This window comes from Phanerochaete carnosa, assembly GCF_000300595.1.
Source record: "Phanerochaete carnosa HHB-10118-sp unplaced genomic scaffold PHACAscaffold_7, whole genome shotgun sequence".
Lineage (NCBI taxonomy): Eukaryota > Fungi > Basidiomycota > Agaricomycetes > Polyporales > Phanerochaetaceae > Phanerochaete > Phanerochaete carnosa.
Genome location: NW_006767634.1, coordinates 571,228 through 590,824, shown reverse-complemented (window position 1 = coordinate 590,824; position 19,597 = coordinate 571,228). Strand labels below are relative to the sequence as shown.

At 52.1% G+C, this 19,597-nt stretch overlaps 9 protein-coding genes across 9 annotated transcripts; 3 read left to right on the top strand and 6 right to left on the bottom strand.

Moving 5' to 3' along the window:
* Nucleotides 1–2,002: 2,002 nt before the first annotated feature.
* Nucleotides 2,003–2,292, top strand: PHACADRAFT_52265 (uncharacterized protein; the record flags this gene model as incomplete). The annotated part of the gene is made up of 2 exons (XM_007397576.1): nt 2,003–2,108; nt 2,171–2,292. Coding segments are annotated over 2 exons (228 nt in total), but the record flags the coding sequence as incomplete, so codon positions are not given.
* A 720-nt stretch (nt 2,293–3,012) lies between these two features.
* On the bottom strand, nt 3,013–4,142 carry PHACADRAFT_98836 (uncharacterized protein; the record flags this gene model as incomplete). Its single annotated transcript, XM_007397741.1, has 3 exons — nt 3,013–3,525; nt 3,580–4,038; nt 4,095–4,142. 3 exons carry the CDS (start codon nt 4,140–4,142, stop codon nt 3,013–3,015), a joined length of 1,020 nt encoding a protein of 339 aa, XP_007397803.1.
* A 204-nt stretch (nt 4,143–4,346) lies between these two features.
* On the top strand, nt 4,347–7,670 carry PHACADRAFT_147403 (uncharacterized protein). The gene is made up of 11 exons (XM_007397740.1): nt 4,347–4,437; nt 4,490–4,595; nt 4,646–4,827; nt 4,935–5,031; nt 5,078–5,223; nt 5,274–5,840; nt 5,890–6,128; nt 6,180–6,607; nt 6,660–7,150; nt 7,207–7,373; nt 7,478–7,670. The coding sequence occupies exons 1-11, from the start codon at nt 4,360–4,362 to the stop codon at nt 7,578–7,580; spliced, it is 2,604 nt and encodes an 867-aa protein (XP_007397802.1). The 5' UTR covers nt 4,347–4,359; the 3' UTR covers nt 7,581–7,670.
* Nucleotides 7,671–8,563: 893 nt separating this feature from the next.
* PHACADRAFT_210814 (uncharacterized protein) lies at nt 8,564–10,596 on the bottom strand. Its single transcript, XM_007397739.1, has 18 exons — nt 10,328–10,596; nt 10,260–10,278; nt 10,124–10,202; nt 10,063–10,076; nt 9,903–10,001; nt 9,814–9,841; nt 9,736–9,761; nt 9,653–9,678; nt 9,569–9,600; nt 9,492–9,516; nt 9,425–9,436; nt 9,353–9,368; nt 9,258–9,303; nt 9,099–9,199; nt 8,986–9,045; nt 8,908–8,935; nt 8,790–8,847; nt 8,564–8,731 (listed from the first exon to the last, which is right to left on the bottom strand). The coding sequence occupies exons 1-18, from the start codon at nt 10,386–10,388 to the stop codon at nt 8,631–8,633; spliced, it is 831 nt and encodes a 276-aa protein (XP_007397801.1). The 5' UTR covers nt 10,389–10,596; the 3' UTR covers nt 8,564–8,630.
* Nucleotides 10,597–12,441: 1,845 nt separating this feature from the next.
* On the top strand, nt 12,442–13,058 carry PHACADRAFT_259262 (uncharacterized protein; the record flags this gene model as incomplete). The annotated part of the gene is made up of 1 exon (XM_007397738.1): nt 12,442–13,058. A coding segment is annotated over exon 1 (343 nt), but the record flags the coding sequence as incomplete, so codon positions are not given.
* Nucleotides 13,059–13,901: 843 nt separating this feature from the next.
* PHACADRAFT_259260 (uncharacterized protein) lies at nt 13,902–14,425 on the bottom strand. Its single transcript, XM_007397737.1, has one exon. It carries the CDS (start codon nt 14,296–14,298, stop codon nt 14,113–14,115), a length of 186 nt encoding a protein of 61 aa, XP_007397799.1. The 5' UTR covers nt 14,299–14,425; the 3' UTR covers nt 13,902–14,112.
* Nucleotides 14,426–15,267: 842 nt separating this feature from the next.
* On the bottom strand, nt 15,268–16,321 carry PHACADRAFT_210812 (uncharacterized protein; the record flags this gene model as incomplete). The annotated part of the gene is made up of 7 exons (XM_007397736.1): nt 15,914–16,321; nt 15,841–15,859; nt 15,696–15,780; nt 15,635–15,648; nt 15,472–15,582; nt 15,383–15,410; nt 15,268–15,330 (listed from the first exon to the last, which is right to left on the bottom strand). The coding sequence occupies exons 1-7, from the start codon at nt 15,999–16,001 to the stop codon at nt 15,268–15,270; spliced, it is 408 nt and encodes a 135-aa protein (XP_007397798.1). The 5' UTR covers nt 16,002–16,321.
* Nucleotides 16,322–16,328: 7 nt separating this feature from the next.
* On the bottom strand, nt 16,329–16,721 carry PHACADRAFT_259259 (uncharacterized protein). Its single transcript, XM_007397735.1, has one exon. It carries the CDS (start codon nt 16,584–16,586, stop codon nt 16,374–16,376), a length of 213 nt encoding a protein of 70 aa, XP_007397797.1. The 5' UTR covers nt 16,587–16,721; the 3' UTR covers nt 16,329–16,373.
* Nucleotides 16,722–17,199: 478 nt separating this feature from the next.
* Nucleotides 17,200–19,597, bottom strand: PHACADRAFT_210811 (uncharacterized protein). The gene is made up of 19 exons (XM_007397734.1): nt 19,318–19,597; nt 19,245–19,263; nt 19,110–19,188; nt 19,034–19,047; nt 18,886–18,984; nt 18,802–18,829; nt 18,727–18,752; nt 18,645–18,670; nt 18,563–18,594; nt 18,489–18,513; nt 18,408–18,419; nt 18,336–18,351; nt 18,238–18,280; nt 18,087–18,187; nt 17,975–18,034; nt 17,892–17,919; nt 17,777–17,834; nt 17,552–17,724; nt 17,200–17,495 (listed from the first exon to the last, which is right to left on the bottom strand). Exons 1-19 carry the CDS (start codon nt 19,427–19,429, stop codon nt 17,445–17,447), a joined length of 1,002 nt encoding a protein of 333 aa, XP_007397796.1. The 5' UTR covers nt 19,430–19,597; the 3' UTR covers nt 17,200–17,444.

Below are 19,597 nucleotides of genomic sequence, written 5' to 3'. Positions count from 1 at the left end.
GAGGCAGTGACAGAATTGGATCCTCCGCCAGCACGGCATGGCCCTTGGTTAGATGCGAGCAATGAGCTAACAGGGGTTGTGGTTATTGACTCTATCATTCAGGCTCACTCTTTTCTTAGGATGTGCAGAAAGGATTATTATAGCCATGGATACATTCTGATATAATTTACTGATTTATTCTATAATTTATTTTGCTTCGGGCCAGGCTCGAACCTCGAGACCTTGACGTCTGAGCGGCTGAGAGCCCTGAGAGGTCTGACGAGTTTCGTCAGGGCCCTCAGCGCTTCCAGTATCGGACCGTTTTGCTGATGGACTCTCAGACTAAGAGATGGACTGCAAACCCATTCACTTCGGTTGTACTGGTCAGAGATCTTTTCGACAGAGGAAAAGACAGTGCTGAAGTTATCTTTGAGATCCAACGACTTCAGGTCGAGTCGGATGGTCAATTAATGTAAACAATGAGATTCGCTCGGCGCTTTAGCTCCGACTTCCCCTGGCAACCGAGGGCTGTTCTGGAACAGTAAAGTTGCTCGGAGACGAGGTGGGTGCCTGACAGACAAACTCTCTTTTATACCTCGCGCACGCACGCCCGCCTCGTTCTCGTCCTTGGAAAATCCTGAGGAATGGAATACCTAACATGCTGCGCATGCCCCATTAGCGTTCAATACTACTCGTTGTGAGATGGTGTGCTTATGAACTTACATATGCCCGGTCTGTGGGATTAATATTGATACCTTGTAGGGTAGCTCATAACTTGCACGGTAATCGATGCAATATTGCGCGCACGCGCCACGCCGCCTGCTCGCTCGCAGCGTTGAGACAGGCTCATGTTCGGTGAGCACCTTCAGACGATGTTGGCCACTGAGATTGTCGATTCCACGCCACGTCAAGAGAGACAACTAGTCCAAGCTATCATCTCGCTTCATGTATGGCGGACATGTTATTCGACACGTCCGCTGTACAAGCGTATGGCGTAAGGCGCTACCATGCAATGACGGCATGGTGGCGTACTTGGAACGCTGGCCAGCATCCTCGAGCCACATGTATAAGCCAATTCCGGAATTACAGTGATTTTATTCGCAACCCATGAAACTCTCTCATATGATCATGCACATGAACCCCAAGCTATATGTTTTTTAGCTGGCTACAGAAGCAGGGACGTTAACATGCAGCTAGCAGCACGCGCAGGCGACATTACACGTGCTCTCGGTCTGAGAGCGTTCAGGTTTCCAGATATCAAACGTCGAGTCTGCCGTAGCTGAGTTGCCCATGTCTATCACAATCATGTTCTGAGATGTATGCCGCCGGGCGACGCCATCCGCGACGGCTCGAGTACATCAGAGATCGCAGCGAAACTGATGCCTCAGATAGATGACCAACATGGCCCATTTTAGATGCCAGAGTACATTGAGGCGGCATATGAGTAAGCATAAGGTTCGTCTTAGAGGGCGCGAGAGCGCGAAGAGGTCGGGACAAGATGACCCCTTCGGCCGAGCAGAGTATGCAAAGCAGTCAGCGGAGCGTCATATATACTCATCAGCCGCTAGTGATTGCCTCAATAGTAATCTCAAACAAAGGTATTTTACGCGTACATGCCAATAGTAGCTGATTACTCGCACCATGTTCAGTTGCTCGCCGCGCAAAGCATCGGCGGACGTCGGGAACGAGAAGAGATAGGCGCGACTGTGTCCCGAGCGCCGAGCACACATGCTTCCGTCGAGCTTCGTTCTGTGACTCCGTACTTGCTCCGCCCCTTCCATCGCCGCCTGAGGCCTAATGCCTTGTATATATATCATCGCCCGTTCTCCCGCCCTCTTCCCCTCTCCTTTCACGCCATATAACGCCCCATACACGCACCCTCGACGACCTCACCCACGACGCCAGCCCCGACCGTAATATCACGCATACAGAGACCATGCAGTCCCGGGCCCGCAACTCGCTCGAGTTCTGGAAGAGCACGCCGAGCACGGCCGCGGCGCTGTTTGGCGTCGACCTGCCCTATCGCCCGCCCAAGAGCCCCGTCGGCGCGTTCTTCTGGCGGCGCCGCGTCTGGTTCGAGACGACGATGGGCCTCTCGGTGCTCGAGCCCTGGGAGAAGGTCATGATCCGTACGTTCATTCTTCTCCGCCTGTGCGACTCATCCTTTGACGCGCTCGTGCGACCACCGCAGTCGTGGTCTTCTTCTTGCTGCTCACGATCACCGCCACGGGCATGTACAAGTACCTTCCCCAAGAGCTCGACGTCATCCAGCAGCGGATGGTGTACTACTTCTTTGGCCAGGAGGCGGATAAGGGCGGCATACATACCGTGCAGAGATTCGTGACAGGTCTCGTCAGCAACTCGTCGGGGGAACTATAGACGGAGAAGCACGAGAATCAACATAACGCCAGTTTCGGAATGACATAATATCGTGAGTGATTACTCCGTGCTGACTAGACTAGTGGCGGGCTAACATAGCGCAGATATCATATCTTCTTAATGTTATGTATTTTTAGCTTACGATGCTCTGTAGACTTCGTGCTCTTGCCTCGCTTTCCCTGCTTTCCCCGCTTCCATGCCGGATCTGAACCATTCCATGTCACTGTCCATGCTGTCTCATCTGGTATATGATTTATCTTTCACGAAATCTTAACTCTGTGCAAAATGAATGGCCCTGAATAGACTGCTGGCCGCATGTCGGCTGAGCTCTTGGCCTACCATCATGCAACCGAAACTTGGTGCTCTGTAGTCGGTCAGAACATACACCTTGAACCCTGTCATCAGCCGCTTACGGCGGCAACACTTTGAGTTTGAGCGACTGCCACAGGTTCTGTAAGTCCAGGCAATATTTACACACGCTGGTGCTGTGCGCTTCCAGACCGCAAAGCGTGTGGATGGTCGTACGAAGTGATCGAACCAATGGCGTCATGAGCACTGTCGGCCGCAAGCCCATGAACCCGAGAAGCACGCGTTTTACTCTGAGGCAGTCTATATATTAGAGCATTATGTAGTTCCCCTATGTGAGAACGGTCACTACCTGTTTTCTGGCATGCGCGCCAGCTGGCTTTTGCTGCGTACACGGGGGCGGACCTTGGCGTACCACTCCCACGCAAAACGGATGACCTCGCCATCGGCGTCGTACGGTGTCGGAATCTCGGAGTAGCCCGGGCGCGCAGTCGGGTGCCGCAGGTAGATAGCTGAGCACGTCGCGAACGACGGTTCGATGTATGCAGGGATGAACATCCATGGTGACGAAAATGGCGGTGGGTGGAACGGTGTGAGGTCTGCCTTGTCTTTGCGGTTCCAGGGGTACTGTGGGCCTGTCGGTCCTGGTTTTGCGGCGGGCTTAGCTTTGGTTTTCGCTTCGAACTGTTCTGGCGCTTCAGCCTCGGCAGCGGACGCCTCGGCATCCTCAGCAGCCTCGTCGCTTTCTTCCTCTTCGTTCACTTCAGTCTTCTTTCCATCCAATGGTCGCAGAAAACGGATAGCTGCAGGGTCCACTGAAACCATGTCGCCCGGCGCGAGGCGCGTGTTCGCATTCTGGTGCTAGAGGCCGGAGTCAGACGACACGCAGAGTTCAATGACCGACCGAGCACGCACCTTCTTGCCGTTGAGTAGCACGTCGCCGTGAATGACAAGCCGCCGCGCCTCGTACACGCTGCTCGCGAGGCACGCGCGGAAGACGACGACGTCGATCCGGCGCTCAATCTCGGAGAGCATCAAGCTGCCGACGGGCGCGAGACCCTTCGCGTCCTCCTCCTCGCGGAGCCGTGCCTCCTTGTCCGCGACACGGTCCTTGCGCGCCCACCGTGCGAGGCCGACGGCATCCGTGGTGCTGTTGGCACTCCGGCGCGGGCGCACGTCGGGCAGCGTCGAGGGGAGGTACCACCGCTTGAAGATCTTCTCGTTGATGAAGTCGCCGTGATACGCGCGCACAAGGGCCTTGCTCTGCCACCGATTCTGGAAGAGTGTCGTCGTGCTCTTGAAGAAGTTCGTGCCGCGCTGTTTCGGGCCTATGGACCGCTGCCAGAGGTTGAACAGGTTCCGCGGGGACCAACTCTGCGTGATGGGCTCAGCGTGCAGAGCATATAAATGCAGAAGGAAGAAAATCGTACCATACGAGGCAGAGCTCGCTTGAAGCAGAAGACGTTCACATCCCGCATAGCTGCAGGAAGGCGGAGAACCAGCTCGAAACGAAGAGGTGGGAAGTGAGAGAGAGAGATTCCGTTGGCGCGCAAATCATGGCGAAATTGTTATCGAATAACAAAATGCTTGTATTGAGATGACCAAGTGCTTAAGAAAATCCTAAGCGCTTGAAGCTCGCGCTGAGTGCCAGTAAGCTGTGTTAAGAAGCTGCGCTTGAACCTGACCACTACCGCCATGGATCCATACACGCCTGGCTCACGCAGACATCACCGCAAGAAGAACCTTGGCTTGTCTACAAAAGAGTACATCAAGGTTAAGCGATATCTTGCTGCCTGATTACGCTTATCGAGCCTGAGGCTTGCAGGTCACGGGCACAATCGCATCTGTACGGAAAGGCAGACATTATGAGGAGGAGATAGACCAGGAATTCGTACATGATATGGAGACGGGGCGTCTCAACAAAGGCAAAGGTGCGTCCCCTGATGTGCTTGTTGCATCTGCCATCTAAATTTCCCCGCAGGCAGAGAGGAGCCTTCGTTCATTGCGGAGGCATCTTTCGTGAAGGCTCCCCTCAACTCACGCGTCGGGACCAGCGCGGCAGCGCCGAACACGAAGGGAAAGGCGAAGCAAGAGAGTCTGGACAGGTTTCCTCTTGAGTTGCAGGAGTCACTGATCTTGGAAGACCTGCTGTTCGTGCTCATGGTGCGTGCGTCCCTAACCGGGATCGCTTTCTCTCCGGCGCATTTTGCAGCACTGTAGCTCTTGGAATTGAACAAACTGAAGATAATCGGGCTGATACCCATGCTCAGGGCATTGAAGGGGCGTATATTACCTATCCAAGCGACTACTCTATCGAAGATGAGGACCCGCTACAGGGCATGCGATTTGTTGTAACGCCTTCTTTGGGTATGTCGGGATGCCTAGTATATACATCAGGTCCTAACGTATCTAGATCCTTCTCTTCGTGACCTGGTCGAGCGGATATTGCCCTTGGCCACTTACTACACCGGTATCACTTCCTTCATAGAAGCGCGAAGTCATCTCGATTTCGGCCTCGTTAACCACGCACTGTGTGCTGCCATCCGCGAAATGCTGAAGGTCCGCTTACATCCCGATTTTGGCTGTCGCTGTGTTCATATTGCAACCAGGATTACCAAACCCTTCTCGCTCAGCTCGAACACGCCTTCAATACTTCGTCACAATTCACGCTACAGAAACTGTGGTTCTACGTCCACCCTACCTTGCATACACTCTCCCTCATGTACATACTCACATTCGAACTCGCGTCTGCGGACGATCCCGCCGGGTCCGAGTCTGCTTCGAGCTCGTCCCACGCATCCGACGCGGAAGACGACGCGCGTAACGAGGCTCTAGGTCTCGGCGGCGCGAAGCTTAAGGCCGTTTTGAATGAGATCAGCAAGACGAGCCAGCTTGGCATGAACGGCGCGAGCACCATACCCGTCAAGGGCGGCGAGGTGCTCGCCATTCTTCACGAGCGACTCCAGAACATGAGCGGCGACCCTGCAGCGAAGCAGCTTTACGGTGTACTTATGCAAGCGGCAGGGAAGCCGTACGTCGAAATGGTACAGCTGTGGATACGCACGGGTAAACTAGTCGACCCATATGAAGAGCTCTGCGTTAAAGAGAGCAAGTTTATCGATCGTGGGACCCTGGAGGTGGACTACACTGACGAGTATTGGGAGAGACGGTATACTGTGAGTCGCCGTCGGTCTGCGAGCCCGTAGACGCTCATCATGCTGTTAGCTCCGCGACGGGACGACAGCAGGTGGCTCCTCCAAGCGACACCAAGCAGGTGTACCTGTACCACGAACAACTGGTGGCAGACTACCGGGCGGTGCGTGTATACCGCCAATGCTCGAGCGGTGGAAGCAGAAGATGCTCCTGGCCGGAAAGTATCTAAATGTCATCCAGGAATGTGGCATTGAGATCAGCAAGAACTTGAACCAGTCCGGAGACGAGGAGTTGTCAATGGAGGACGACCGGTATGCAGTCTCCATTCATTTACAAGCTTATGCTTATTCGCACTCATGCAGGTTCTACAAGATCATCGACGATGCATATACCCACGCCAACAGGACACTCCTGCGCTTGCTTCTACGAGATCAGCAGCTCATACCCCGTTTACGCTCACTCAAACGCTACTTCTTCATGTCCCAATCTTCGTTTCTAACACATCTACTCGACCTAGCGGGTAGTGAGATGCGTAAATCATCCAAGTCGGCGTCAATCGTAAAGCTGCAGAGTCTGCTCGATCTCGCGCTGAATACGGACGCGCAGGGCGAAGACGCGATGTTCAGGGATGACGTCAAAATCACTATGGCCACGAGCGGCTTGTACGACTGGCTGCTCAAGGTCCTAAAAGTAAGCGGGACGATAGGTGGCGAGGACGGCGAAGGCGGTTCAGCGCACCTTTATGAGGATAACAAGAAGGACAAGTCCGACAAGAAGCAGCAGATACTCGGTGCGTCGCAGTTGTACTCTTATAAGTGCTTGTGTTGACGGCTGGTGCATAGCCATCGATGCGCTAACGCTCGATTACCACGTCAAGTTCCCGCTTTCGCTCGTCATCTCTCGCAAGACGATCCTGCGATACCAGCTCATCTTCCGCTTCCTGTTGCACCTCAAGCACGTCGAACAGTCGCTCACCAACATGTGGAGCGAACACAAGACGGAGCCGTGGCGCACGCTCACGCGGCGGACGCCCGGCACTGCGTCGCGACCTGCCACTCCGGGGGGCGCAGGCACAGACGCAGCATTTGACTGGCACGTTGATTTCGAGAACTGGCGGCGACGTGTGTTCCTGTTACGTGCACGCATGCTCGCTTTCGTGCAGCAGATCCTCGCGTTCACGACGTTCGAGGTGCTTGAGCCCAACTGGCGCAAGCTTGAGGGGAAGCTCGAAGCGGGCAAAGTCGAGACCGTCGACCAGCTCCTGCGGGACCACGTCGACTTCCTCGACACCTGCCTCAAGGAGTGCATGCTTACGAGTTCCAAGCTTGTCACGGTCAGTCTCCTGATCAGCTGTTCTAACGGGATGCTAATGTTAATGCGCTGTTACAGGCGACGTCGCGGCTGATCGTGACGTGTTCGACCTTCTCGCTCTACGCGGCGTCGTTCACGAAGGAGGCGAAGCAAGCCCTGGCGTGTGCCGAGAGTCCGGAGAGCGACCAGTCGCACGTCAAGAGGTGGGACACGCTCGGCAAGTTCGAGACTCACTTCAACCACTGGTATGTTACGCGTCTGCAGTCATCGACTACGTGTTTACCCCAGGTCGCGCAGGTTCAAGGCACGCCTCCAGCCGCCATGTGTGTTTGTGCTTCCCGCTGACTTTGTGGCAGGTACACCTGAACTGCGTGCAATTCTACGCATCGAGCGAGAATGTGTCGCTCCTGCCGCTCGTGGTGAGGTTGAACAGCATCAAGGTGCCCACATAGCGGCAGTCGCGCGTGTAAAACATCGTCGATGCGTCGGGATCTTACATTTGTTTTCTGTACCCTGTCTTTTTGCAACGCATAGCTGTCGAGAAAGCGTATAGCCGGAAGGACAGAAATACACATACACCTAGGTAAGTCATCGGAACGCAGGTAGAATGAGTGCATAAGCTGCACGGGAACGTCGTTTCGTCGAAACGGCACGTCATTTTCAACTTCACGCCGACGCAGATATTTGTACTAGATCCGAATCCCGAGCCCTAGTCCCCGAACTCGCGGTGTACTTGCGCGAGCGGCGGTCAGATGAGGCCTGTATATTCGACCGGCCGTACCCACTCGATTTCAACTGAGCAGCGACTCGGCCGCCCTTCCGCGCCACCATAGTCGACCTTTTAATTTGCTCAGAACGCGACTGTTCCTCCGTATGGGCATCGTGGTAGAGGCCGTCGGCGGGATTTGGAATAGTAAGCACTGTTTGTTTGAGTTCCGCACCCATTTCTCACGGCGCTGTATTCTCGAGATACGCGTAAATGGATAATGTCCTGGTCGCATTGTGCTAATACTATCTATTTTTGCGACATTTGTATCAGAAAGACAATGAGCCTGAGCCTCTGTCATCAGTGCCCACGACGGACCCGTCGCATCTGTGAGCGCGCGCTCAAAGAGTCGCGCACTGCTCTCCTATGCTACAACTAGTGGCGGCCACGATAACGACGAGTCGCGATATATCTGAGTTCCAGGATATTACTAAGCCGATCTTTGTCTCTTTGAGCCTGTCCCCCAGTATCATGTCCTGAACCAACCGTCTGGCTACTCGTTGCGATCGGACCAATATATTACATAAATGTCTCGAAAACCCTCGTAATGCGAGCGACAGGTGACGAACCAGAGCGCATTCACGAGGACTCGATACCAAGAGACGTTTAACTGGCAGTGCTTTCAAAGCTGATGACTGTGAGCGCAAAGACAAGCGGCCTCTTAGCAGTAACGCACCTGATTACCGGTCTCTTCGTCCTCGACATGCGCTGGTTGAAGACCTCAGTCATGGATTGTTCATGTGAAGTCCGAGGGGTGGACGGACATGATCTGGCCGATGTACATATTGCGTAGCGTGTCGCGTGAGTTGAGCAATGCAAGTAGAGAGTTGTACATCACTATACTGGCGTGTTAGCATTAGGCGGCAAGGACTGAGGCAGAAGATGCGAGACGAACATTTTGGGAGCACCATGGCAAGTGCAATGTACGTGTAGTTGTGAGGTATCGTTATGTACTTTGAAGTTTAGTCAGCTGTGTGTTATTCAAGCGGATTCAGGGAAGGGGTGGCATGTACCGTGACGACAGATGCAATGGAAATGGAGCTGCTCAAGCCTGAGCAGTGCAACAGCCATACAAAACACTGAATACGCACCTCGTCAACGCGAAAGTGCCAATGCTATATAGAAGAAGGACACGAATGAGCGAGTTAGTTCTGCAGTGTGGCGGGGCTGTGAGTATAGACCAGAATATCAGATAAGGTTGTACCTCTTGAAGCCTGTGCGACGTTTTACGAGGATTGTACAGAGAGTTGCTGCGATGGCGCAGTCGGTAACAGCTTGAAGGCCAAACATAGCACACCACAACCACTTCACTAGTGTCAAAATCGACGAGAAGATAGATAACAGTTGCAGCCGGCTTACGCACATCAAGTTTCAGGCCTTGAGCACTTATCCCACCAGGGAATTTCTCGCTGAAGTCTGTGAGCAGTGGAGTAAGAAGAAGAGTGGCTGGGAGCGTACTCCAATATGCCATTGGCTAGTCGGCAAGTTTGAGACACAGTAAGGACGGTTCCGAGTCGAGCTAGAACTCACCAATAGCTCCAACTGTAGGAACAGCATGTCAGCTGGAGAAATGATCAACATGACCATGGAGACCTACTGAAGCTGATGACCTGGGGCAGTACCTATAGTACCTTCAGGACGGACGGCACCGATAGGGCCTCACAAATGACTTACGATGAATATTACCGACCATATGCATCTGTTGACTGATGCATATTATGAGCTGCTTGATAAGCAATTGGTTGACTGCATACGCACGTCTATAGATCTTGTACGTGAAAATACTGTGTGCCAATAATAAGCTTTGAGCGAGGTCAAGACACGCTTCCGAGACAGCGTACAGGCTCACAGTGACCTCAATCAAGTCCTGGTTCGAGAATGTCAGTCCCTAAGTAGCCGATAATTCGGATCACACTCACACCGACAAACAAATCAGCCACGAGGCTCCTAAACGGCGAGGGCATGAGTGAGCACGAGTTTCGGACTTGTAGCGAGATAGAGAGCACACCACGGGTACTTTGTCACAACAGATGGGTTCATGGAGTTTGTCACGACATAATAGTAGACTGCATGGGAAGCGAGCACCAGATAGAGGCTGCTGAGAATCCTTGAGACGTGGTGCGTGAGTGTCGTTGTTATTTCGAATGTCACGGTTTTACATGACATACCATAGGGAGAATATCTATGATCACGGGTGAGCACAGACGATATAAACACGAAGGAACGTACAGTTCGTTTGACGAGTGGGCTATCATTAAGGTTGTAGTGAAAGTAGACATAAACCTGGATGCTGGCGATACCATATAGCCTGCGAAGACTAGTGTCAAAAAGTCTAGTCAGCTCGCGATGTCCTGATTATGCTCACACCGCTACCAGAATCTCAGCTACTTGAAGGATTAATGCATGACAGCGCTACGTCCAGCGTTCACGCACCAATGACTATTCCGCCAAGTGTCCCGTCTAGGGAGCCCAGCTGGGACAAGAACAAACGCATCGAAGGGGCAGGTTAGGACAGGCTAGCTGCCTCCACTAGTTCTGGCATAGCGATGGCATAACGCCACGTTATATACGCAGCGGTAACGTAGATTCAGAACTTAATCCCCTGGCCAGTGCTTCTGCATCCCGGAATACTTGACAACCGTCATCCAGTCCCAAGTCCGAACCAATGCCTCGAGCGGCAAGCGGCAAGTGTCCATGGATGTGGCTAGCAACATCCCAAATTCAGCTGGTGTGAGAACCACATACCACATCAGGCATCTTTGGGCGATGAACGGGTATCTCCCGTTCAGCTTCAACTGCGGAGCTGGCGTAGGATATCTCCAGCTATTTGGTAGGTATTGTGCACACAGCGCATGACATGCATGAGAGTCGACTCCGCGACAATACAAGAATGCGCTAGCATGCGCGTGTTCCACAGCAGGAGCGCGAGTGGCTATGCACCGAGCCTAGCGGATGCTCATTCTCGAGAGAGCCTACCAACGGACGGTAGTCCCTCGTTACTGTTCACAGGCCGGCGGTGACAATCAGCGTTTTTTGACGTCAGAAAATACCGACATCTGCCAGCAGACTCAGATACGGGCTGTACCGGATGCTACCGACCTTTCCGAGTCCCGTCTCGGCATGTTACCATTACTAGTAGGCCGAGCGGCGACGACAGCGACTGTGGCCGGAGCGAGAGAATATTAATGCACGGATGTGACCGAAACCATCTACGTCGTCCCAAATATCATCACAGCCTGGCCGTTCCTGTCCTTGCTCACCGGATTTTCGGGGATGACAGCTCCGTCAGCGAGGCAGAGAACAGATGAGTAGCATGCATATGCGAAGCTCGAATAGAGGGCGTGGAAAGATAATCTAAGCGCCTCAACCGGATAAACTTATCAGATAACGCGGGTCTAGCTCACAACCACAACTTACACGACAACCAAGAGCTTACCATCCTCCATGCGACGGAAACTGGAAATGCGCAAGATGTTGCAGAACGTATTGCTAGACTATGTCGATGTTTGCACTTTGTCGTGCGGCTGTACAGCGTAGACGAGTACCAAGTCGTATGCTCTTCTATTCCATGCAACTTAGAACATCTGAAAGAATTTCTTTCAGGACGACATCTTTTCGATACATGTCATTGTTTTAATAGTCTCAACGGCGGATTCAGGCCGTGAGCCGCGCTCGATGACCCGATTCTGGACGTCACTTCCTCGTGCTGACCTCCCGCACGACCTGTTCGACCACCTCGAGTTTGCCGTCTTTAGCCCGGCGACACCGCGTATGAGAAGTTTTGTTGGCCTGCGAAGATGCTCGAGCGGCGGCTTCTGACTGCGGCCCTTGGTGCAACCAAGGCCGTTGATAGAGGGGAGGCAGACGACTAACACCGGCTCAGGCGAGTCCTTCCATGTGAAGCTGCTTGTCTGCGCTGATGCGCTGTAATAGCAAGAACAGGCGGTGCTTTAGATCCGTGGATAAATTCCCCGCCAAAAACACTCCTCAAGTTTTTCCCACCGCCTCCCGGCCTTGAGGTCAAGCCGGACGAAATTTTGGAGCATCATTTAAGGTCGCCTTGCCGGCGGACGCCGGCTTGTTCAAAGGGGTCGCCATCTGCAGCAACACACGCATAACCGCACCAGATTGCTACCAAGATAATTCAACCTTGACTTCGACGAAGACTCGGAGTACATCGTCTGACCTCCCATGCGCGCCTCTTACTCATCACCTGCAGGTACTCGCCAGGAGGCATCTACGGTTGTTGAACCGGGAGCATATGCAGCAGATGTCGACGCATTCCTGCAATATGTTGGCTGGCTTGACGAAGTCAAGAAGCCCTTCGCTGTGAACTAAGTCTTGCCAGATCAGTCGTTTCTCGCGTATTTTAACCTTGAGAAACGTCTTTATGCGCTATCTGGACGTCAACTCCGTCCCCCGACGGTCGTTATTTGCCCTCCTAAGGCAATTTACACCCGACGAACTCGAGCGGAAGAAGCTCGTCGAGTTCTTGTCACCTGAAGGTGCCGTAAGTCTTTCTTCACGATTCTGATAGGCTTCTGACTGTGGCTAACCCCGGCGCAGGACGACTTGTACGATTATTGCCAGTGTGAGGCGCACGATCCGAGAGGTTTTCGAAGAGTTCAGAAGCGCCAAAGTACCGAAAGAGTACCTGTTCGACCTGTTCGCGCCCCTGCGGCCTCGCGAATTCTCGATAGCGACGATCATCATGAGGGGATCCCGTTCTCGCCCGTCATTTCCCGCAAGACGATCTCTCGATACTAGCTCATCTTCCGCTTCCTGTTGCACCTCAAGCACCTCAAACAGCCGCTCACCAACATGTGGAACGATCACCAGATCGCACCCTGGCGCAAGCTCACGCGACGGACGCCCGGCACTGCATCGCACCCTGCCATTCCAGGGGGCATAGGCACAGACGCGGCGTTCGATTGGCGCGTCAATTTCGAGAACTGGCGGCGACGCGTGTTCCTGTTGCGCGCGCACATGCTCGCTTTCGTGCAGCAGATCCTCGCGTTCACGACATTCGAGGTGCTTGAGCCCAACTGGCACAAGCTTGAGGGGAAGCCCGAAGCGGGCAAGGTCGAGACCGTCGACTTCCTCGACACCGGCCTCAAAGAGTACATGCTCTCGAGTTCCAAACTCGCCACGGTTAGTCCCTTAATCAGCTGTTCTAAGGGGATGGTGATGCTAATGCGCTGTTACAGGCGACGTCCTTGGCGTGTGCCGAGAGTCCCGAGAGCGACCAATCGCACGACAAGCGGTGAGACACGCTCGGGAAATTCGAGACTCCCTTTAACCACTGGTGCGCCATGCGCCTGCAGCCATCGACTACGTATTCACCCCCGAGTTGCGCAGATTCGAGGCACGCTCTCCGCCACCGTGGGCCTTTGTGTCTCTCGCTGATTTTGTGGCAGGTACACCTGAACTGCGTGTAGCACCACGCATCGAGCAAGAATGCGTCGCTCCTGCCGCTCGTGGTGAGGCTGAACAATATCAAGGTGTCCACATAGCGGTCGCGCGCGTAAAGCATCATCAATGCGTGGGAACCTTACATTTTGTCTTCTGTACCTTATCCTTTTGCAAAGCAGGGTTGTCGAGAAAACTCATAACCCAAAAGACTGGAATGCACACGCTCCTAAGCAGGTTATTATGACACAGGCAGAGTGCCTGAGCGCATAAACTGTAACTGATCTTTCAGACTATAACTTAGCATCGTGATGTGTGCTCAGGATGCTGCTGTTTCTCCGTACTGGTACGATAGCGGAGTTCCTCCGTGAAAATTTGGAGCGAGAACGTTGTTTGTCTAAGCTCAACACCCACCATTTTCACGACATTTCTATCAGCAATGCAACAATCCTTTGTCAGCAATGACATAAATCGTATCCACGGTGAGCCTACCAAACCTGTGAGCGTGAGCTCGAAAAGTCACTCTGTGCTGCAGTGGTGACAACAATACCGGCGGGCCACCATACATATCAGAACACAACCGAGGCAATACTTGTCTCTTCGAGCATTGTCAGTGTCTTGGAACCGTCCGACGGGCCACCCATTGAGGCCAACCAGCATATTACATAAATATTATATTTCAAAGATCCTCGCAATGCGAGTGACAAATGACGAACAAGAGCATATTCATAGGGACTTGGTGCGATGCAAGGCTTGGTTGGCAGCGATTCTCAAGACTGATGACTATGAGCGCAAGAATAAATGGCGTTTCAGCAGTAGCGCACCTGGATATTAGCCTCTTCATCCTTAACATGCGCAGCTTGAAGGCCGTCTGATGGGCCTGAGTTGTGAATCATTCCTGTGATGCCCGAAGGGTGGACAGATATGATCTGGCCGGCACATATATCACGTAACGTCTCGCGTGAGTTGAGTAGTGCAAGCAAGGAGTTGTACATCACTATATTGACGTGTTAGCACTGTGCAGCAGGACTAGGACCGGAGATACGAAACGAACAATTTGGGAGCACCATAGCAAAGGCAATGAATACGTAGCTGTTAGATAATGTTATTTCCTTTGAACTTGGTCAGCTGTGTGCTCCTGTGCTATGTTCAAGCAGATGCAGGGGAAGGAGCACGCACCGTGATGGCAGATGCAATGGAAACGGAGCTGCTCGAGCCTGAGTATTGCTCCATACCTACAAAGTTGTTGAATACGCACCTTGTCAGCGCGCAAGTGCCAATGCTATATATAACGAGGATATGGATCAGCAAGTTGGTCCTATTGTGTGGCAAGGCTGTGAATATAGATCAAAGTACAAGCCTGAGATGGGATGTACCTCTTGAAGCCTGTGCGCTGCTTTATGAGGATTGTACAGAGAGTTACCGCGATGGCACAGTCGGTGACGGCTTGGAGGCCGAACATGGCACTCCACACCCACTTTTCTGGTGTCAAAATAGACAAAATAGACAAAAGTCACAACCGGCTTACGCACAGCGAATCTCGAGACGCTGGGGATTTTTTCACTAAAGTCCTTCCGTGAGTGGGGGAATAAGAAGGAGAAGCGTTGGGTGCTTACTCGAGTATTCCCGTTGCTAATCGGCAAGTTTGGAATACAGTAAGGATAGTGTTAGGTCAAGCTGGTACTTACCAACAACTCCGACTATAGAAACAGCCTGTCAGTTTGAGAAATGATCCACACGATCGTGAATACCTACTGCAGCTGATGACTTGGGGTGGTACCTTTGGTTTCTTCAGGACGACGGCACCGATAGAGCCTTCATAATCAATGACTCACGATGAACATAAGTGGCCATTTGCTTCCGCTGACTGATTCCATTATGAGCTGCCTGTACAGCAATCACTTGACTGCGTACGCACGTTTGTAAATTTTACACGAAAAAATGCTGCTTGCCAACAATTATATTTACCCAAGGTCAGAACGCGCTTCCAAGACGACGTACATGCTCACAGCGACCTCGATCAAGTCCTAGCGTAAGAATATTAGTCCCTGAGTAGCCGATAGTCTAGATTGCACCCACGCCAATAAACATATCAGCCAAAAGGCTCCTAAATTTCAATGGCGTGAGTGGGCACGGGTATCAGATTCGCCACGAGATAGAGAACGCACCAGCACCATGTGGGTGGTTGCTTTGTCACAATGGATGGGTTCATAAAATTTGTTACGGTATAGTAGTAGACTGCATGGGAAGCGAGCACTATATAGAGGCTGCTGAGAATCCTTGAGTCATGCGTAAGTGCCGCCGTTAAGTCAAACGTTTTGCATGACGCACCACAGGGAGAATATCTACGACTATGGATGAGCACGGGTGATATGGACACAAAGGTACGCACAGTTCGCTTGATGAGTCGGCTGTCATGAGGGCTACGGCCCGAGTGAAAGTAGACATAAACCTGCATGCTGGTGATGCCATATAGCCTGTCATGAATGACGATGTCAAAAAGTTCAGTTGGCCCGCAACATCCTGGTAACGCTCACACTGCTACCAGAATTTCGGCTGTTTGACGAATCAGTGAGTGATAGTGTTGTACTAGAAAGAACGTTCACCGACCAATAACTATTGCACCAAGTGTGCTGTCAAAGGAGAGCAGCGTCACTGAAGAGGCCGGCCGAGGCACGCTGGCTGTGGTGGAGTTCATTGAGGGTCCTGACACTGCAAGGTATTAACATTAAGCTCTAGTACTTATACGCACCGACACAAAATAGACCCGGAACTCAATCCGCCAACCGATGCTTCTCCATCTCCCGCTCTGATGTGGGGTGAAAGGTCTTCCTATATATTGGGCAGGATACTATTCAACAACAGTTAACCGGTCTCCACTCTGTTATTTTCGGCACCTTATCACAGCTATCCTTTGCTCTGCCAATGGCGATGGATACACCAGGTGGAAAGCCTGAGAAAGTATCGCAGTATGATCAGGTCACCAAAAACGAGCTGATGATAATAGGCGTGAAGAAATGCCGCCTCCCAGCTCACCTGGATATGTCTGCACTGTGACCATTGGCAGCATTCATGCTGAGATTACATGTGTGCAGGACTCTGACTTCAGGTCACATTGACCACGTGCGATATCACCATTGCTGAAGTCCTCACGAACATCGTTACGGGTACACCTCACCTTGACCTCATGCAGTTCTACGCCTCCGATTCGAGCGAGAACGGATCGCCTCTCTGCTCGTGGTGAGGCCAAGATCCTCTGTCTTCTGTACTCCTCTTCCGCCATGCGGAATCTTCTTGAGAGAACAAGAGACTGAAAGGACGGGAGTATGCGAGCCACTAGTAGGTAGGCCACTGAAACGCGACAGCACATTAAATGAGAACGGCATCCCATGCGAGGGGTAGGCAACAGGAGAGCCATGATGCATGAACGATGATGGCACACTGGCGTCAATGCAAATAATGCCCGACAGGCATCTCGGCGCTCCTCATCTTCAAGTGCCAGAACACCCCGCAGGTGCGCCTTCCACAGCATCTTCATAGCCGTACTCAAACTCCCGCGTGCCTATCCGATGCCTGTGCCTCCCCCACTTGCGCCGTCCCGGTCCTCGTCTCCGCGATCTCTGTCTCTGCTGTCCCTCAGACTCTCGGTGAAGGTTACAGTATGCACGCCATGTGCCTCGTCGTGCTCTTGCTCTCTGTAGTACCATGCGCACCGCGCAGGCATCCAAAATCACTCAATATACCAGTGTGGATGTTTAGCAGTCCCACCCGGGAGCTCGACACTTGACGGGGGGGGGAATACCTCACATCTCAGCCGTGCTTATACCGCCAAGCCTAGGGTAACTGAACAATCATGCACCCTATGGATCTGTTACACCTGGAGCATGTAATTCCAGAGTCGCTCGCCGCTCTCGTACTTCGCGCTGACAACAACGGCAATGGCTGCAATCGAGTGCAAGAGTGTGACACCACGACATGCGTACAGTTTTACACTATAATCCAGCTAGTATGCTATTACGAGCAGATCTCGGATGGCTCCGCTGGCGCAGGTCACGGCTGAAGAACTAGGGTAACTAGAGTACATCTATTGAAAATCATTGCCGTGCGGCACCTAAAGTGCGGCGTCCCTTGAGAGCTGGAACTAGGAGGCAAACAGGGTGTCGGGTATACGACACGAGGTGTCAACGTCATCCTACACCAGGAAAGCAGTCAGCAGAATTGCAGGCACCTCTAGCAGCAGTGACCCACTTCGCTATTGGTCCCTGCGGAATCCGCCTGCTCTGTTCTTGTACCGTTCGATGGGCCCGAGTGGCCGAGCACTCCCGCAAGCCTTGAGAGGTGAATCGACACGGCCTGGCCAGCGTACTTTTCGCGTAGCAAGTCGCGCGAATTGAGAAGGCCAAGTAGGGAGTTGGACATTACTATAGGAGCATGTCAGTATTGAGAAATCGACGTGACGAACGTAAAACGGACGCAATGGTAATACCATGGTAATGGCAATAAAGACGAGATTGTCTGGCATGGCAGCATACTTTGCACCCAATTAGATGCGCCATTGCGTACAGAAGAATATAAGGCGAGTGCTCACCGCGACGATAGTGGCAATAGAAACAAAGCTACGCGTGGGTCACTAAGGTTGCAACTTCGAATTTGTGGATGGCGAGAACCCACCTAGTCAGCGCACAGGTGCAGATGCTGTAAAGCATAAAAGAGAGGATGAGTGAATCAGTTCTACAGAACAGTCAATTCGTCAGCAGTCCTTGTAGCAGCAGGTGGCACATACCTTTTGAAGCCTGTACGGCTCTTGATAAGAATCGTGCACAGTGCGATTGAGATGGTACAGTCAGAGAGGGCCTGAAAGCTGTAAAGAGAGTACCATGTCCACTTCATGAACGTCAGCACAAGGAAGAAAATATAGCAAACGCTTTTCGTACTGCGAAGTGCTGAGCCAACTCCTGAAAACTAGGGACCTTGCGCCTGGGGTGAATGAGCAAGAGCAACAATAACAATGAAGAGCAGTCAGCAGACTTACACAAGTATTCCAATCGCTAATCCACAGCTTCAGCGCGCGATCCGGATATGTCTGAGCGAAGGCGGCACATACCAAAAGCTCCAGCTGGGAGAATGGACAGTATGGGCCTCTGCAATTGAACGATAAAACAGAAAGAGGGGGGGAGGGACTTACCGGAGCCAATAAATTGGGGCAACATCTAGAACATCCTAAGCATGATGTACAAACAACTAGAGCAAGTGACTTACAATGAGTATAAACAGCCATAATACACTCCGCACTGGCAACACTTGTTGATTAGCCACGTTGAATAGAATAGAGTGTGCGCACATTTGTATATTTTATATGCAAAAGCCCTATATGATTGTTATAAGATCTGCAGCAGGTGTAGGGGACCTCCCATTAAACGTACAAAGTCCCAATGACCTCAATCAGGCTCTAAAATAAAATGTTAGCATCTACATGATTAGTCGCGCAGGCCACATACACCTATGATCATACCGGGTGCGAGACTCCTGCATCGTAAGGGCATGGTTCAGCCGGAGCTTCTCTCCACAGATTCCAAGCGCACCATGTAGCCCATGCCAATGCGAGAGGGTTCATGAAACTCGTAACGGCGTAATGATATACAGTATGCGACATGAATGCGAGATAGAGGCTGTCGAGAATCCTAAACACATGCTCAATGGTATGAAAGTCGATAATTCCACATAACGTACCATAATAGAAGTATCTATGATCATCAGTCACCGGTAAGTTTGAAATCTAGATGACAAGCAATGGGAGGGTGCTTACGGCTCGTTTCATGAGGGGGATTTCACGAGGGCTCCGGTGAAGGTATACGTAAACTTGCACACTTGCGATGCCATATAATCTGTGAGAGTTGCTGTGAGAAATTCTTATCGACTCATAATACCTAGTGACACAAACACGGCTACCAGAATTTCGGCTGCTTGGTGAGTCAATCCGTGACAGCTTCCAGCAAGAAATGATGGTCGCGCACCTATGACCAAGGCACCAAGTGAGTTCCCTAGATGCAAGGGGGCCGAAGTAAGCGAAGGAGGCGTTGGTGGCGTTGGCTTAGACATGCTGGCTGCGTCTTGGGGGGTTGTCATAGAGGAAGTATTGACAGTTGTGTTGTACTTATGTGCACCGTCGGAAACTACAGATCCGAAAGGAGATCTCTGGTTCTGCTAACGACGCAAAGTCCTTAATTAATACGACGTACCACTCTACCCAACAGAAAGGAACCTGAAGATAAACAGTTATCTGCATTTGCACAG